At 47.0% G+C, this 19,795-nt stretch overlaps 1 protein-coding gene across 5 annotated transcripts in view; it reads right to left on the bottom strand.

Annotated features, from left to right (window-relative positions):
- RBL2 (RB transcriptional corepressor like 2) overlaps positions 1-19,795 on the bottom strand; it is a 953,306-nt gene that overhangs the window by 188,014 nt on the left and 745,497 nt on the right. For all 5 annotated transcript variants that reach the window (XM_069639547.1, XM_069639538.1, XM_069639539.1 and 2 more), the window contains exon 16: positions 8,345-8,595. In XM_069639547.1, the coding sequence (XP_069495648.1) occupies positions 8,345-8,595 (251 nt within the window). The remainder of the gene's footprint in view (positions 1-8,344; positions 8,596-19,795) is intronic.

The raw sequence follows: 19,795 nt of genomic DNA, 5'->3' as shown, positions 1-19,795 counted from the left end.
CAGTGAGACAGAACTTGACCCGCACTTGTACCAATGCGTGATGCGTGACATTCAGTAAAGGCACTTTAGAATAACCACAGAACAATTCCCATAACACTCAACAAGACCAACCCTAAAATGGTTTGGGGCCTTGTGCCCTAAAGTCATCAGTTCCACAGCAATACTTTTCATGTAGGTTCATTAGGAGACACAAAAAGAGAAAAATCTGAATTATGTAAACATTTTATCTTTCTGTTTTTGTGTCTTTCTTCTTTTTCTTTTTAATTGTTTTATCATAATCAAATCTGTGTTAAAGATTAATACTATATGGAATATTAGTGTATAAAGTTTTAATTGAAACTATATATGGCTGTAAAAAAATAAAAATGAACATTTTTTGGTGAAGCCAGTGGTTATGATTCAAATGTCAAAACGGTAAGTAAAGTTCACGTAAGTAAACTAACTGAATCCCAGTCACTAGGATATGCCTAGGAAGGGATCCTTGACCAGGCCGCCACAAATCAAAGTCAGGAAAGAGTAGTTTAGAGACAGGACGTTATGCCGATGTAACCGCATGTAGAACAGGGGGGAAAGCAACAGGTATGTTATCTTCCCTCACTAGCTCTGATGAGTCCAGAGACCACTGCCGAGGTTATGGAATCCAATCGGGGCACAGTCTTCTGTGCTAAGTCCGGTTGAAGAAGGCCCATGGGCTGCAGCTGCAGAGGTAACTTTCAGATGCAGGATTTAGCTTTGGTCGGTAGCAGTGCTTAGAATTTGGTTCCATATAGCTTCCAGTTGAATACCCAAACAAAGAAAATGAGAAGACTTCTGCAGAGCAGCCAACTCAGGATACCTCTAGGATGCAAAGAAAAAGAGATGCACCATAATCAGGCAGCGACAAGCGATCTTCCAGGAAGGAATAAAGGAGCAGGTCCTGCATGGTTTCTCCTGATGCAAGAAGGCTGAAAATGCAGGAGCAGGCGTCTTGTTGTACAAGTTGAAGATCTTACAAGTTGCAAGGATGCATTCGGAATGGTGACAGCTGTAGCTGGGCAGCTCAGGGTGAAGCACTGATTGAGGGTCTTTTTGAGTTCCGGCAGAGGTGCAGGGCTTCACCGGGACTTCACTGAAGTTGATGCTGGTCAGCTGAAGGAGTAATTCTTGGGTCATCAACAAGCTGCTCTTCTTCATAGAGGACTTGGCTCCAACGATGATCTGAAGAATGGCTGCAGGTGTCCTTTTTTATCCAAGGTCTGGGTTGGAGGCTCAACCAAGTCCACAAATGGTAAGGATATACACCATTCAAAATGTCAGTGGCTATCCAATCATGGATAGCCACTTGCCACAACATCTGCCCAGGAACAGACATTCGGGCACCAGGATGTGAACTGAGACCAGACATTCGCAGCCTCCACATTCGGGCTCAAACACAAACCACCACATTGCCTGGGAAAGGGCTTCCCATATATGCCAATTCCAGACCAAAGGGCAGGAAGTAGGCCAAAGAACAGTATGCCCAAAGGACAAGCAGAAACCTTGTGGCACAACCATTTTAGGGTGCTAGCCACCTTCAGGTGCCATTTCCGGTAAATGCAAAAGTGCATGAGTAAAAAGTATAAAGCACAGTACAAAAATATCTACTGTTTTCACCTCATTTTAGGCACATTGTAAATGTAACTAAAAAGCCACTACAGAAAAAGTTATAAGGATTCAAAGTATCCTAACCACATTTCACTTAGAGTGATGGGCACAACTGTAGAAATTGAGAAATCCATAAAGAGAGAGAAATCAGGGTTCATTACAGGTTTGCTGGTATCCTAGCAGTATCCTAGCAGTAAATCCACCAGGATACTGGCAAACAAAATTACTGTTACCAGCACTTGGTCCGGCGGTATTACTGTCGGATTCAGAGTGCTGGGCGATGGTGTAAATCCCCATTCATGTTGTCCCATAGGACTCCATGAGGGATTTTCAGATATTACTGGTGTCGTTATTACCAACGCCTGTAATACCAGAGATTTTTGACAGTAAGGTGGCGGAATTACCTCCAACTCTTAGCTGGAGGTAATTCCGCTACCTCACCGGCCAACTTGTAGTTTCTGGCCAGTGTGGAAATGTCCCGTTATATGTTAATATCGGCATGTTAAGTCTGCACCGGCCAACTTGTAATGAGGCCCTCTATAGTCTCCCAATACCGATAGCCTCATGGACCGATCAGTTTCCCCATAAAAATGAGCAAAAATACAAGGGAAGTAAAGCAGAATACTTTTCTTTCCTACAAAAAGTCAGGTCAGGAGTCAGAAAAAAGCAAAAGAAGAGGTGTCCAATAAAAGCCTGTTAGGAAGAATTCTCAGAAATGTGCTAATTCCCTTCTACCTTCGAGACCCCCAGCTCTTTTGCTGGACTGTGTGCAAACTCCTCCTAGTCTACTATGCTAAGTGGTGCGTGTGAACTCAACAATGTTATTTGTATAACAGGATCAAGTGATAACGCTGATAAATCCTTGAAGTATTTCACTGCAATCAAAAGACCAACTCAAACTAATCTTCACGTGTAGTACTAATACAAAAATAACCGTTATTTCCAATTACTCCCATCTATTTTGCAGTGAAGGCTGATAAGGGTACTCTTTCCAGCTTCAATTTAACGTACAATGGGGCTCAATCCAAGTTTGCCGGTATCCTGGTGGAAAATCTGCCAGGATACCAGCAAACGGATTTACGGTTCCCGCCACTTGGTACGGCGGAATTACCACCGGATTACAAGTGTTGGTAAAGGAGGTAAATCCCCATTCCATGGAGTCCCATTAGACTCCATGAGGGGATTTCCCTGTATTAGCGGTACCAGTAATACAGGCTATGTTTGCCTGTAAGCGCCTGACTTACCGTCAGCCTTTGACTGGAGGTAAATCAGGTGCCCCACCAGCAAACTTGTAGTTTGTAGGTCCGGAAAAGTGCTGGTAAACGTTATTACTGGCACTTATTTTCTGGACCGGCAAACTTGGAATGAGCCACAATGTCTTAGCAAATAATAGGTCAACTAAATGTCAGCTCCCAATTCATTTTAAATTTATAAATAAGCCTATGTCAAACTGTTTACTCTACAGTTCTCTAGAAAACAGAAATGGTTATGTAATAATTATTTCTTTGCACCTAATTATCCTTGTACATTAAAAGATACATGTTTTCCTCTTTGGACGAGGCAGTATCAATAGTAGTTTCTTCCTGTGGTACTACATGCACTACTTGTCCAAAAGTACCCATGGAGCTGTGTGGGTGAAAGCATGGCCACAATTTCCTACATGGCTGTTTCTGACTTTTTGGTTGGGAGCATTTTTACTTTCTATTCTTATTGTTTGGGAGTATTTGCCAAATTATTTAGGCAACTAGCGGTACCACCCGGTGTTGCCCTGGTCTGTAGCCGAAATGCATGTGGGGGTCTGCTGAAGCCTTGTGTATATTTTATTGTGTCCAAACTTACTATTTTTACAAATTGCAAAATCGTCAATCTCCCAAAATCGCCTATACTGATAGCACAGGGCAGGACCCCGCTCCAAGCCAGTGCAGGGCGAATGGGTGGGGGTGGTCAAATTTCTTTTTTGCCAGTACACCCCAGACTGATATGCCGACCTTGGGCCAAAATGTAAGCCCACCAACTGTTTTGGGGCTGGAACCAACAATCGCAAAATCAGCAATCTCCAGAAACCGCCTATAATGACATAACAGAGCCAGACCCCGCCCTGTGCAGGGCGCATGGGTGTGGTTGGTCAAATTTCACTATCGCCAGTACACCCCGGACTGGTATGCTGACCTTGGGCCACAATACCAGCCCACCAACATGGGGTTGGAGCCTACCCCGAACATACAAACACACTTTCACAAATCTATATATAGATTAGCTATGCAAAGGGAATTCTGTGCTTTTTACAGCACCTTTCCTTTTTCTCTTCACCCTATCCATCGAGAAGAGCCTCTATTAACCATAATGATGGGATAGACATTTTAGTGGTCTTAATACTGCGAAGGGCAGCGTAATGTTTATAGTGACCAGTGGGAAGTCGTACGCTTTCCCATTGGTCATTGTGTTAGCTAAACCGACTCCAGAATCAGTCGTATTGGGTGAACGTTTATAGGAGATCTCAGTTCACTAAAAGTAGCACTACATGCAATTACATCAGCCGTAAAGCTAAGACAAGTTTATAACATACCTCTAAATTACTACAGAAGCAGCACAGTGCTATCACTTTCCTGTTCTCATTTCAGTTTGACAAATGTGGCCCCTTATACACCCCAATCATACCAATTGGATTACAAATAAAGTGCAAGTGCAATGTATAAAAGTTACCACAGAGGTCACAATAAATTACACACAAACAAAAGATAAATAATTGTTGCATCGTTCAAGCCTCACAGCCCACAAGTGATCTAAGACGCTTGCAGGTAGTCAGCAAGATGACATCAGCAAATATTATAAATAAGCATGTGAATGAACAACAATTTCTTCTGTCTGGTTCCAAATCTTGTGGCTCGTGTTTGTTGACATAAAAAGAGTTAAAGTGCTAAGTGCAGTTCATCTATAGAGTATAATAAACAGTTATTTAGCAGCAAGAACTCTTGTCGGTTTCATGTCAGCCTCCAAGTCTCACTGATAGAAGAGTAAGATTAAGTGGCAAGTGCTGAAAAAAACAGAAAACCTAAGGTACTTATCTGAGGGAAGAGCAGAAAAAGAGGAAAGGACCTGGGCAGAAAGTGTCAAGGGAGCCCAGTGACAGGAAGCAGTTCAAGGGACTACCATAGACTCTGGGATTCAAGGGAGGTGTAGTTTCAGTTTGTTTTTTGTTGTGTTTGAAAAACAAATGAAAGGAAATATGAAGATTTAAATCTTCTGTGAAGCGTAGAAGAAGTTGAAGATAATGCTTGCCTCCGGTCTTGACATAGAATTAGGGCAGCAGCCATCGCTGGGATCCAGGCAGTAGCTTGTTCACTGTTTAATTTAGTCGGCACTCAGTCGTATGTGGTCCTCAAGAGTTATGGGAAAGGTTTAAGAAATTAAAATAAAAGCAAGTAGCGAAACCCAGCCACTAGATCGCAAATGCTCCAAAATCCCAAGAGCACTGAAGGCTCCAAGATCCAGCCCTACGTTCCAAAGCACACAGGGACTCAGTGCAGCATGGCTCTCTGCAACCGACCCTGCTTCACAACTCTAGTTATCTCACTTGAACTGGAGCATGTTCTAGAAATTCTTAGGCAAGTTGGGTGGTGTGGTGATGTGGGCACAGAAACAAGCCTGGTCCCTGGTTTCTAGCCCTTTTCTCACCAAATATAGTAATCTGGAAGTGGGTGCAGGCCTCACACCTCACTAAGTCCCACAAGCAGCAGCTCAGTTTGGGCTCACCCGGGCTACCTAAATTACCCCAAGCCCTGGCGCAGCATCATTTTAAAAGGATTGTATAGATTACAGTGGCTTCCTGGGCAACAGGATCCTAGAGGTTCCTCACACTGCTGGTGACTGCCCGGAAAGCCCCACTGCTGCTGCCGCCCGCGCTGGTGCTTCATTATTAACTGCTACCTCACATTCTGTACATTTTGTATAGACCTGTCAGTTGGAAATATACTCATGCTTGTGGACGATATAAATACTGCAAGTAAATAGAAAGACGATATTACCACGGTCATTGCTTCCTATTCTATATGAGTTTCTGTCCGAAATGTGCTACTAAAATTTGACATATTAAAAGAAAAAAATACATTAAATAACTATAGACTGCCTGCTTTTCGGTGCTTCCTAACAGTAGTCAATAGGACCGATTGGCGTGATAGGCATAATTTATTTTTCCTGGCTAAAGCGCTTCACAGTAATTAATGAAATGGTACATAATAAAGTTATGAGGAGATTTCACAAAAAAAGACATGAAAAGACAGAAATAAGAGCAAAAAGAAGACCAGACAGGATGAAAATGACATGATGATCCAACAAATCAGAACATAATTAAAGTCTGGCAAAGTTGAGCATTGCAGGACAAAGTAGAACCATCCCAACCCATAAACTTGGTAACAAAAACATGAGTCAGAGGCAAAGTCTAAAAAGTCCTTAAGATAAACCAGTCAGTGTGAGGCAAAATAAGATGGATTACATAGATGCTATAGGGCAATTAGGTAACAAAGCCAGTCTGCAGGAGCCTCGCCTACCAGTCCACTTAGTCGGGCAGGTGTAGAAATTGCCAATGACTGTGTTGATGTCAGGCTGCAGATTTAGTAATGTGAGGTGCCATAGTTCAATGGACAGCACATAGAACTTTATCCCCACCTTAGAGTAGTAATACGTTGTGAAGATCGGGATCATTTTTTAATTTTTATTTTATTGAGCATTTGTTAGGAGCCTGTGTAACAGAATTATGTTTCAAAGCGCCACAAGGCTAAATGGGAAGGGAAGAGGGGAATGAAAATGGCAAAACAGTAAATATACAGTTGTGGTCTTACTAGGCCTTGTGGCATTCAGACGTGCAAGTGCAGTGAGGAGAAGTGCATGAGATAGGGATGGCAGGGAGGGGTGGGGGAGGGCAGAGGAGTGGACAACTGGAGCAAAGGGGGAGACCTCAGGCTAAGTGCGAGTGCAGACGACTCCCAAGGGTGGGATGCAGAGCTGCCAAGCAGAGTCACACAGGGGCAGTGGGGGGAGGGTGCTGGTATCTACTATGAAGAAGGCCCTGGAATCCTGTCAGTTTCATTAGGATCTGGCCATCGGTCTCAGAAGCAGTGGGTGATTGACAGGGTAGGGAAAGAGTTAGAAAAAAGCTGAGTTTTGAGCAGTTTCCAGAATTTAAGAAGGTCCGGCTCAAGTCTGGGAGGGGCAGAGAGGCTGTTCCAGAGGGTGGCAACAGCCGAGGAGAGAGACCTGCCCCCACTGTTTGCTTGGAGAAGCGTTTGACAGTCATGCATTCGCTTTCCCACGTCCAGTCCAACAATGCTTTCTTGTGCAAAGCATTTCCCCTTTACGAACAAAGAAGCTGCTAAGACTGGAGACCTGTCCCCGGCGCTCCCTCTGCATGCACAGGTGGCTTTTCAGTCTCCACCCAGCTCTGTGGGCCCCCTGTCCCCTGCAGTCCTTGATTCCCCTGGCTGCACCATTCACACCAGTGAAGCCCAAACCCCCCACCACCCTCTGCAGAAACCGGGGCCTCCAGCACAACCAGCAGCAACCCAGCCCAATGCAGCTTTTCTTTGCGCTGTTTGCCATGGGAGTGCACACTGATCTTTCCACTGCTATCGTTACGAGAGCATGCGTGTATGGCGGAGATCAATACACTTTATTGGCACGGAGTGGATTTGGACACAGAACCCCAGGGTCGGCCTGCTAGATGCCCATACTTAAATCGGATGCATTGGAATAATGAGGAGTATCAAGCATGTTGAATGCCTTCAGGAAAGCTGGTGCAGTCAAGGGCTTTGTGCATCAAAATAATGCTGTCAGTGGAGTTGCATGTGTCATTTGCTTTGATAACATCATGCAGTATATCGTTCCTTTGCTTCAGTGAGACACTCTAACTAGCGTGCTTATGTCCAAAAAGGAAAGTAAGGATATTTGGTCAAGGGCACCAAGGTACACATATGATGGAGCCATACATGTGAATCAAGCTGAGGTTGCTCATAGTCCAATAGGGAGGAGTTGTGATCTAGCAGTTCAACTGTACTACCTCTTCGCAGGTCAGGCCAAGACTGAAATGCGTTTGATTTGTCCCTTTCTGTAATTGCATAGACAAACTAAAATTAATTGAATACAAAGCTGCCCAGAGGAAGCCCATGTGGTTATGACTGCTTCCTATACATTTCTTGATTTCTTTCATACAGTACAAATGGACCATTTGATCCTTTAACAAACTATTGCAATTTGGCAAGGCCCACTCTGTATATTGGAGCATAAACAAGCCTGTGCATTCTACAATTAAAAGAAACCAGTTTATTTAATGATAATGTAGAACTAGAAACATGGAGCCCCTTGGCTGGAGTCATCAGGATCAAACAAACCCAGTGCTATCCCCCCATTCATTTTGTAGATGATATTCCTAGTACAGTGCCAGCACTCCATTGGTTGAATTCTCTTCTTGTGTTCCCAACATTAGGGCTGGCCATTTTTGGGGATAATTAATCCATAAGATGTACCACCCATTATACCACTCCTGCTTCAGAGTGAACTTTCACACCACCCAAAACGTACTCTGGTCTTAGGCATTAACATTAAAAGTAAAACTAAGTTTACTAAAAACATGAACATCATTGTCTCAGAAAATGAGTGTTAAATGAAGTACAGCATCATCAGCATATTTTTCAAATCCACAAGCTCCATTTGTGAATTTTGATACTACCTTTCTGAAGAAGAGCGTGAGTGAGCTCGCCTTCTTCTGTCTGCTCACATGCTGGCGCGGCTGCTGTCCAGAAGAGGCGGAGATCGGCTGTGCCGAGACCTGCCCAGCTACCTGTATTTGTTGCGTGGTCAACGATCCAGTGAGAGACTGGGCAGTGATGGGCTGGATGGGGCTCGTGATTGCTTGTGGCTGTCCACTGATGTTCACCTGAACTGGAAAGAATGTGATTCCCCCGTTTTCATTGGCAATACCTGCAAGAGGAACACACGAGGATATAGGATGTACAATCCAACACACTTCCCACAAGTACTCACCAGAAGATCTGTGGCAAACCAGGAAAGTCCCAAGGGTATCTTAGAATATCTTAAACAAGTATGAAGTCAAATTGATGAATACAAAGCATGCAGAGAAATTCTAGCTGATATTAAACAGAAAAAACATGCAACTCATGAAAGACTATAATACCAACGTGACTGATATTTGGTGATATTTTTACAGACTGTCATTTTTTATGATGATGTTGTCAACATGAGTGCTCATGAGAGAGGTAGTGCACATGGTTAACCGAGCCCCCTACCTTACAACTTCAGAGTATCATTCCCACAGACACAAATACATCTCCACTCTTCACCATTCACAGCGGGAAGAGGAAATAAAACAAAAAAAGAAGCCTCCAACACTCTGCGGTCTAGTGGCAGCAATAGAAAATAACGCGACTGTAATGGGGCAGAGAGGTGAAGCACTGGAGGTCCGCTTCAGATAGCCCACTAAGGCTAACCTTCAGTCCTGTTTTATATATGCTGTCCTTTGTGTTTTTGTTGGCGCCTGATGCTTTTGGTGCCATATATAAACAAATAAATGAATAAATAGCTCACCAAAGGCTCCTGACCGTGACCTAAAAGGGGATAGTTGTTACAGCCAAGATCACCATTTATTCTGGGGGTAGAAAAAGAGGTGTGACGACAGCTGCACTCAACAAAATCAACTAAGGTGGTGTTTAAATGTTATGTGGGGCCCCACTTACTCATTTTAATTGCAGCACACAGCAGCTGATTGTGATTGCTGTTGTGGCATTCATATGTTATCTTGTGTGCCAGTTAGTTAAAGAAGGCACAGTGTCCCTTTAGTAAATAGTTCGTTCTCTGAAGGCACAAGAGGACAGAGACTTCTCACTAGAGCATTTAGGAAAACGGACAGCTACTTGTTTGTCTAACTAATGAGACTGTGTTGAGATTAAAAAGGGAGAGCTCTTGTTTTAATAACTGGTAACAACAAGAGAGAGGCGTCAGGAACATTTGGCATTTTTATTGGCACATTTGCAGTTTTTATTGCTGAATTTATTGGGGGACTTTTATGCAATTATTATTTTTAATGTTAGTCTCATTTGGGGCATTCCGTCTGTTCATTCTGTGAAGCAAAATAGAAAAGCAAAACCAAGTTTGAATATAGGAGTTCACTCCTTTGACTCCAGTTGAGGCACGCAAACGTTTTACGTCCATTTGCTTTTTCACCAACAAACGGGGGGCTGTTTTCATAGGATTTGTGTAGCCCATCTGCCGTTTTATAATATACAGATTGCACCACTTAGTGAACCATTGTTTTTATATTACACGTGATAAAGAGGCTGCACATTTTACTGCTATTGAACAGAATATGGATTTCTGGTGTTGAGCAGGGTGTGTACTGTCAACATTTATACATGTCTGAAAAGAATGCGCACTCTCAGCATATGGAATTAAAAACATGTTTTTCTGTACTGGCTCTAGTTCTTCAGTCCAGAAATGTAATCCCTCGGTCTTATGTAGCCATCGGGTATCTTTCTTTCTTGATTGCTTTTTCACAGGCACATTTTTAGCCATTCCAGGTTGTTTGAGTAGCCTTTTGAAATACCTTGAGTGTCTAATGAGATGAACCCAGTAGCAAGAGTTGCACCAACCCTAGAAACACACGATTAAAGCTTTTATGAGACCCAAACAAGAATCTTTTAGAAACTTACAGAGGAATGTAGCTCACCTGCCAGTAGTTATGGGGTCTAAAATATATTTGACTCTAGAAATAAACCTGTAGGAGGAGACAGAGACTTTGATAGGGAATATCAGACCACTTTATCTATGGAAAATTCCATTTTCATTCACTTTTACAAAGATCACTTGCAGCCCCGTTGAAAGTCTGCATGAAAGGGGTGACATTCTTAGCAGTATTTTCATAATCATTAAATATATGGATATACATGCAGAACAAAAATGGATAGAGTAGTACAGCATAGAAGGCCCAGTCAGATCAGATTTAACATTGTACATGTTGACAAGTGATGCCAGCCTTTGGCGTTTTCAAAACTCTTATAAAAATGAATAAGACCGTTTTTCTATTGTCACCCGGGGAGTACCACAGAATGTATGTAAGACGTGTCAATGAACTTTAAGAGGACTGTCTACAGAGTATAGGGGAAAAACCCAACAACAGCGTCTGGATGTAGGAGTACATTATTCCATGGTACTCAGAACACGGACTCACGTTCCTACTTTAGATATCAAGCTCTCAGGGTGCACAGCACTGAAAATGTGCTTCGATTCACTCAGTGTCAGGAGGGTTATGTTCCAAGTGAAGGGGACCAGAAAAAAAGTGTCAATTGTGTTTATCACAAATGTTTCTAATTAGCCTCATTTTGCTAAATTTCTTTTGTCTGGGAGCTGGGCAGACATAATGTTTCCTACTCCATTTCTCGCTTCACCTTACAAATAAATGCAGGTGCATTAACTCATGCTGACGTAATGCAAGGATTCCAATGGAATCTACCTTAAGGGCCCGATTCGTAGAATCCAGCGCAGAAGTAGTGCAAGCGCCACGCGCCAAGGCGCAAACCAGCAATTGCGCGCCATGCGTATTCATGGATTTCCTGAGGCAACAGCAGCGGTGGCGAAATGAACATCAAGCAGCGCCAGTAACGCCCCCAACACGCCCTGTGCGCAGGGAAAAGCCAGTGAACTGCCTAATACGGCACAAGGCCTGCGCCATCCGTGGCCCAGCATACATCCCCCCATCGTAATCGCATGCAAAATCTGCACGCACCCAGGTCATACCAGCCAAATCGCGTGGAAAGGGCGCCGTTCCCATCCGCACCCCAGCATAAATGCATACCCTGGTCGCACCAGCCAAATCGTGTGGAAAGTCCTGCGCAGACGCGTACCCCGGTCGCACCAGCCAAATCGTGTGGAAAGGACGTGTACACCATCCGCACCCCAGTGCAAACGCGTACCCCGGTCGCACCAGCCAAATCGCGTGGAAAGGCTGCTGTTCCCCATCCACACCCCAGCGTAAATGCATACCCCGGTCGCACCAGCCAAATCGCGTGGAAAGTCCTGCGCATATCCCACCCGCACCCCAGCACAAACACGTACTCCGGTCGCACAAGCCAAATCGCATGGAAAGGCCCATGCGTACCCCATCCGTACCCCAGCGCAAACGCGTACCCCAGTCGCGCCAGCCAAATAGCGTGGAAAGGCCTGCGCGTACCCCATCTGCACTCCAGTGCAAACGCGTACCCCGGTCGCAACAGCCAAATTGCATGGAAAGGCCAGCGCGTACCCCATGTCACCCCAGCGCAAACGCGTACCACGGTCGCACCAGCCAAATCGCGTGGAAAGGGCTGCGAGTACCCCATCCGCAACCCAGCGTAATCGCGTACCCCGGTCACACCAGCCAAATCATGTGGAAAGGCCTGCGTGTACCCCTACCGCACCCCAGCGCCTGCATGGACCTTTCTAGCCCCCCATTCATGGTTGTGTTCATGTCGCCCAGAAGTAGTAACTTCCACTGTCCAGAGAGGCGTTCGGACTGTAGAAAGCTAAAATAGTCATCAATTCTCCAATGAATTGTGCTCACCGTCAAATTTTGGATGATGTGAGAAGGAATAGTAGTGAAAAGATCTCTTAGTACAGTTTGTACCACTTGAGAATCAGACCTAGAGTGAATGTCAGGGCAATAGTGTTTTGAAAAGGTGTGTACAGAACTCCAGGTTGCCACTTTGCAAATGGACTTGAGAGGAACATTTGCAATTAATGCTATGGAAGCCCCAGTGCCTCGTTAGAGTGTGCTCTAGGCTTGAAGGGCAGATCTCTCTTAGCAAGACTGTAGCAGAGTGTGATGCAATTAATAATCCACCTAGAGATGGCTGATTTAGAGACAGGATCCCCTTCTCTACCAGCTGCCACTGAAACGGATAACTGGTTCATTTGTCTTAGTGGTTTAGTCCTTTCCAGGTAGTACATGACTGCCCCGCGCACATCCAGTGTGTGAAGGCTTCTTTCCACCACGTTAGTGGGGTTCTGGAAGAACGTTGGTAGTTTGATTGACTGGTTCACATGAAACTTAGAAATAAATTTGGGCGCAAACCGAGGGTAAGTGCGCAGAACCACCTTATCTCTGTGGATTGCGACAAAAGGGTCTAGAAAAGAGAGGGCCTGCAGTTCACTGACTCTCCTTATTGACGTGACTGCCACTAGGAAGGTGGTCTTGTAAGTAAGAACTTTGAGACTAGCTTTATACATAGGCTCTAGGGGGGACCCCATAAGTCTGTTTAATACCACATTTAGGTCCCATCTGGGAGCCAGGTTAGAAATGGGGGGATGAATTCTCTTAACCCCTTCCATGAAAGCTTTAATAATTGGGATCTTCCATCACAACACTTTACTTTGGGACATGCTGTAGGCGGAGAGTGCAGTTAAGTGAACCTTCAGGGATTAAAAACACCAGACCTGGGTCTAGTAGGTGAGTCAGGTATAACACAATGGGCCTCATTACGAGTTATGCCGGTAAGGGAACAATGATGCCAGTATGTAAATACCAGCATTATTTAACGTTCCGTAGCATTCTGACCCGCAAACCCGGCATGAACGGCACCGTTATTTATGGTGCCGCTAATAGCGGCATAGACTCGTACACGCGCCTCTTCAGGTAGTAAATACCGGCATGCCGGTAATAGGGGGCAATCACAACCCACGCAAACATGCAAATACCGGCATCGCGAACACGGTAACAACGGGCTGCATGATGCCGGAAAAACAGGCATTACGGACCACCCGCAAACAGCAACCAAGATACAAGGCAGCTGCCACAGGTGCACACAATCCCCACAGGTGGAGTCAAAGGAGGCTGCGCCAGTATGAACTGAGCACACCCACACACCACAACCCCCCCCACAGGTGTAGGCAATGCAGAGTGGGCCAGTACAAAAGGAGCACACCTACACACCACACCCCTTCCTACACCAAAATGCTACCACTAGCATTTGCAATCATGGCGCAGGAGGACATGCCTATACTGCTACAACTACAGCAACAACAGCAACAACAACAACAACAACAACAGCAGCAAGAACAGGCAGCACAGAGGAGACGCAGGAGGGAAGGAGGGTGAGACAGGCCCAGCAATTACCACCAGCGCAGCCACCAGCGCCTGGTAGGCAGCCACCAATACCTGGCACCAGACCCAGCCCATTCAACCTAACCCCTGAGCAGATCCACACCCTGTTCCGGTTGGACCGTGACACCATCACCACCATAGTGGACATGATACAGAACGACATTGCCAGCCACATACAAATACGCACTGCCATCCCCCCACTACTGAAGGTGGTGTCTGTGCTACACTTCCAGGCCACAGGCACCTACCAACACACAGTGGGCCAGCTGCATGGCATTTCACAACCACTATTCTCACGCATGCTGAACCAAGTGCTGGATGCCCTCCTGAAGCACGCAAGCACCCACATATCCCTACCACGGGCTGGCCAGGAGATAGCTGAAACCAAAGTAGGCTTCCATGCACTGGCAGGCATGCCCAATTGTGTCGGTGCCATCGACTGCACCCATGTGGAATTGGTAGTCCCCCATGCCATAGAGGCGGTGTACTGCAATCGCAAGCAATACCGCTCCATCAATGTGCAAAAGGTATGTGACTCCAGCAAGATCATCACCCATTGCTGCGCCCGATTTCCTGGATCCACACATGATGCCATGGCACTGCGCAACTCATGTTCCCCCGTCACATGGAGCGACATGCTGGACCACGTGCCTGGCTGCTCGGTGAGTTGCACAACAGGCCCATGGCCATTCTGTGGGGTACTCATGTGTGCGGATGCAGAAGGGGGGATAGTACACCTGGGTGGGAAAGGGGGGGTAGTTTACCAGGGTGGGAAAGGGGGGGATAGTTTACCTGGGTGGGAAATGGGGGGGGGTAGTTTACCAGGGTGGGAAAGGGGGGGGGGTGGTTTACCAGGGTGGGAAAGGGGGGGTTAAAAGTACACCTGGGTGGCAATAGCCAGTGAGTGGAGAATGAATGCAGAGCTAAACACTCCTCACCTGACACAGCCAAACTGAAAATGACACATCACTGGGCCACATATCACAGATAATGCAAATGGATGACAACAAGTAAGAGGCACAACCAGGGCACCATGGTGATGGCAAGCAATGCATGACTGAATAGGATGGCAACTGTGCCAATGCGGCCAGTGTGACCATGCATAGCAAAGAGTATACAGCATGAATTGGAGGCTAAACATTGTCGCACTGCCACAGCACATCTGCCTCAGAATGCATGCTTACACCCTGCATCATCTATTCAACCCCATCCAGTGTTCCACACCTGTTTACAGTATACATTCCATATAGGTGACTATTTGGTACACGTACAGGGACATGTGCATGCTCACACCTAATAGCTGCTGCCATGACCGTGCTCCCTGAAGGTGTCAGTTCAGATTGACGCACACCTATTTGTATCTGCTTGCAGGTGATGGAGGATATCCCTTGAGGCCGTGGCTACTTACCCCTGTGCGGAACCCGCAGAACAGCCATGAAGAGGAGTACAATCGTGTGCACACTCGTACCCGTGTTGTGATTGAGCAGACCTTTGGCCTGTTGAAGGCGCGGTTCCGCTGCCTAAGCAGGTCTGGTGGGGCACTCCTATATAGGCCTGAGAAGGTGGCAAAGATCACCATGGCCTGTGTCATGCTGCACAACATGTGCGTCCGAAGGAATGTACCACTGCCACCTGACATTGACATGCATGGCCCGGGTGAGGATGAAGGGGATGGAGACGGAGGCGAAGGAGCCCCCCTGCCAGTACGTGATGCACGGGACGGCCATGCTGTACGCCAAGCACTAATTGACGAATACTTTTAAGACACAGGGACCATGAATGACTTTTGTCAGTCAGACACTGGGCCAATGTGAACATGCACAAAGGGAATGTTGTAATTTGGACACTGAACACTGTAACACATTAAATGGATGCACACCAAAAATAACAATGTCCAGCCAGGGATTGTTCTCCAGAAAACATGTGTATTATATGAAAGTGCAAAACTGTGCCCACTCCCCCCTCCCACAATCCCCCAACAAACTCCCTCACCCACCCCACAGATCCCAAATGTCCCCATGTGCGCAACAAACAGTGTTGCCTTCACCAATGTTACTCCTCACATTTTTTCCATTTTTCAGAAAGTCACTTTTTGGCGACTTTTGGGTCTGAGGGTTCCATGGACATGCACCGTGCGCTCCTGCGCGTTAAGCGCACAGGGCTTGATTGAACAGAGGTGGAAGGTGTTGACGTGGTGGATGTGTCAATTGTCAATCCCCTTGCAGACCCATGATGTGGCTGCTGCACTTGCCTGATGTTGGCTAGTAGGGCCTCGGTCAGTGACCCCATGCACTGCCTGAATGCAGACGTGGAATTCTCCACAGCAGCTGTATTTGCAGCAATGGCCGTGGCTATGGCCTTCATGGCCTCATTACCGGCAACGACCTGTTGCCGCATAATCTGCAGCATCTCGTCTTGGCGGGCCTCCACCCTTGACAGACGGACCTCAAAGGGGGTTTCTGTCGCAGGTGTACCGGTGGCTGGTGGGGTGGTGGAAGGCAGGGTGGTGGAAGGCAGGGTGGTGGAAGGCTGGGTGGTGGCAGGCACCTGCGTGGGGCCCTCGTCCTGGGCACTGTCGTCCGCGAAAATGCTGATGTCCGAATCTCCTAGGTCGGAGTCATGGAGACATGGGTCATCCAGGCTCTCTGTCTCCGCAGGGGGTCAGGGGGTGCCAATGGGTGTTGGGCTGGGCGATCCCAAAGATTCTTCGGCCTCTTCAACCACCTCTGTGGACACGACGTCCGTGGTGGCCGGTGGTACAGCTGGCACTATCGCATCAGGTGCACCCTGCAGAGATGATGCCTTGTGTGGCACACTGGGAGTGGTCGCAGGCAATTTTTTGGAGGAGGGGGTTGCAGTGACCCTGGTCCCCTTGCGTGCACTGGATGTGCTTGCCCCCCTGTCCTGGGTTCCACCTTCCTCATAGGTGCCTGGGGGATAAAAGAGATGCAGGTCATCAGTGAGATTGCCAAATGGCAGCTGTGATTTGTTGCAGTGTAATATCTTGATACATTCAGGCATGATTTCATTTCTGTTGTGTGGCATTTGGTGTACTGAGGGGACATGTTGGCAATGATTGCTTGGCTGGTGGCAATGGATTGTCTAGGTGTGTGGGGGGGGACATGGGCATGGATGGGTCATGTTGCACCTGTTGGGTTTACATATTTCACGCAGCATGCGTGTGGTGCAGGGGGTGGCAATCAGTATTCTGTTGGTGAGTTGATGTTGCTTTGGGTAAAGGAATTGCCTTGCCTAATCGGACTCCCACCTCACTTGTGTCACATCATGTTTTGTTATTGGTGGATGTGATGGTTCACTCACCTTCCTCTTTTGTAGTAGCTGCCCCGAACTCCTGCTCTCCGATCCCCTCTATGGATTCTGGGTCGATGAATCCACTTGCAATCTCCTCCCATGTGGTGAGTTTAACAGGGGAGTGTGTGCCACCGCCTGTCGCCATTGCGGCCCTCCGGTTCTCCACAAGGATCTTCCGGACACGGAGGCGGAGGTCGTCCCAGCGCTTTCTGCAATCCCGGACACTCCTTGGGGTGCTCCCCACTGCTGTTACCCTCTGCGCAACCTCCTGCCACACCTGTTTTTTACGCGTTTGGGCCGCATGCTTCAGGTCCGTGCTTCGGATTATGTCAGCATGCTGTTGTAGGGTGTCCGCTAGCATTGTCAATTCAGCATCTGAAAAGCGCTGCTTCCTCTTCCTTTGTGAGCTTTTTCCGGTGGCCTTAGACATCCTGGTTGTGTTTTGGCACTCAACAACACGGGTGTAGTGGTAGTAATGGAGGATGGCAATGGATTGTGTTTTTAAAGATGGCCTCCGGCCCATTTCCCGTTCCTGCGCAATGACGTAATTTCCGGGTCCGTTTTTTGCGAACACGGTAATAACATGCTGGTATTACCGTGCCGGTATTTACTGGTTAGTGTGAGGCGGTAGCGCAATGGGCGGGCCCCGCGATGCCGGTATAGGGGGCTTGGAGGCCCTTTACCGGCATGGCGGTATTGTCACTACCGGCATGGGGGAACGTGCGTGCTCGCGCACTCGTAATGACCCGCAATAGCGGGTTCATACGTGCTCGGACCTGTTCATTCTGGCATGCCGGTAATGAACCTGGTTTTACCGGGCAACTCGTAATGAGGCCCAATATGTTTAAGAGAGCAGTCAACGGGATTGATGCTTTTGGATCTACACCAGATGACAAAGCGTTTCCATTTATTGGAGTAGCAATGTCTGGTGTTAGGCTTTCTTCCTTCCCTAACAATATCCATGTATCTCTGAGGAAGTTGGAGATGCCCGAACTCTATGACCTCAGGAGCCAGGCTGCTAAATTCAGAGTCTGCGGGCATGGGTGAAGTGTTTCCCCCCTGTCCTGAGATAGCATGTAGTATGAGCAAGGTAATTCCATCGGAGGAGAGAGTGACATCTCCATCAGATGGGAGAAGCAGGGCTGGCGGGCCCACATCGGGGCCACCAATATCATTGTGACTGATTCCTGGTGCAACTTGTGCACAATCTTGTTGAGTAGGGGAGTCGGGGGTGGGGGGAAAAGCGTAAACAAATTTCCCTGACCATGTTATCCAGAGACCGTTCCCCTTGAATCGGTTCTGAGGGTACATGGAGGCGTAATATGGGTATTGTGAGTTCTCCAGAGTTGCAAACAAGTCGATCTCTGGGAAGCCCCATTCTGAGAAAACATTGCAGACAATGTCTTCGTGTAGTGAGATTTCGTACTCTAAGGGCAATGGGAAGTCTATGCTGAGCACATGTGCCAGAAGATTTAGTTCCCCTGCAACGTGTTCAGACAATAGAAACATCCTGTGTTTGAGAGCCTGTTTCCAAATGTTCTGTGACAGTTTGGACAGCCCTGGAGAGAGAGTGCCCCCTTGCTTGTTCAGGTAGTACATTGCTGTGGTGCTGTCTGTGAGGATCAGTACTGTTTTTCCCTGCAACTGTGTCTGAAAGGCCTTCCGTGCTTTGAATACCGCTAACAGCTCCAACAGGTTTATGTGGATGGATGCTACTGCTGGGGATCAAACGATGTACGCCGTCTGTTGGAGGAGGTGGGCTCCGCACCCCATTAGAGATGCGTCTGTTGTGAGAGTGGCTTCTACTGCAGGGTTGGTCAAGAGGTTTCCCCGCGACCACCACTGCAGAGAGAGAATGAGGGCTGCCAATACAACCACTAGATTGTCCATTGTTCGCTGGCCTGACACCACTGGCTGTTGAGCCACACTTACATGGGGCGCATGCGCAAACGTGCGTGAGGAACCAGGTAAATACAGGATGCCATCACCCCTAACAGTCGCATTGCCTTGCGTACCATCACCTCTAGACTGGCTACAAACTTAGGGATCTGAAACAGCATGTTTTGAACCCTCTCGTTGAAGGGGAAGATGAGGCCGTCTTCTGTCCAAATTAGATCCCCCAAAAACTGCTTGACTTGGCTGCGGTATAGGCTGGATTTCTTCTCGTTTATGGAGAATCCCAGACTGAATAAGAGGTCTATTGTCTTTTGAGTGTTCGACAGGCATGTTCCGTAGGAGTCCCCTGTTACGAGCCAGTCGTCGAGGTAAGGATATACTGGGATGGATTGCCTGCGCAGATGTGCTGCTGCAAATGCCAGTACCTTTGTAAAATACCCTTGGGACTGAGGCAATGCCAAAGGGAAGGACCTTGAACTGATAGTGTTTGTCCTCTATCATGAACCTTAGGTATTTCCTGTGTGCTGGCAACATTGAAATATGAAAGTATGCATCTTTCATGTCCAATGTTGCCATGTAATCCCCCTGCGTTAGCAGAGGAATTACCTCTTGCAATGTTACCATTCGAAACATTTGTGGTTTGACAAATTTGTTCACTGGGCGTAAATCTACCACAGGGCGCATGGTGATATCCTTTTTGGGTAGAAGGAAGTACACTGAATAAATACCCTTGTTTACCTGTAGAACGGGGAAGACTTTGATTGTGCCCTTTTCCTGTAGGATCTCGACCTCTTGCAGCATGATCTTCAGGTGTTCTGGTGT

This window comes from Ambystoma mexicanum, chromosome 1q (assembly GCF_040938575.1).
Source record: "Ambystoma mexicanum isolate Mex_15411 chromosome 1q, UKY_AmexF1_1, whole genome shotgun sequence".
Taxonomy (NCBI): domain Eukaryota; kingdom Metazoa; phylum Chordata; class Amphibia; order Caudata; family Ambystomatidae; genus Ambystoma; species Ambystoma mexicanum.
This window is presented reverse-complemented; position numbering and strand designations above follow the sequence as displayed.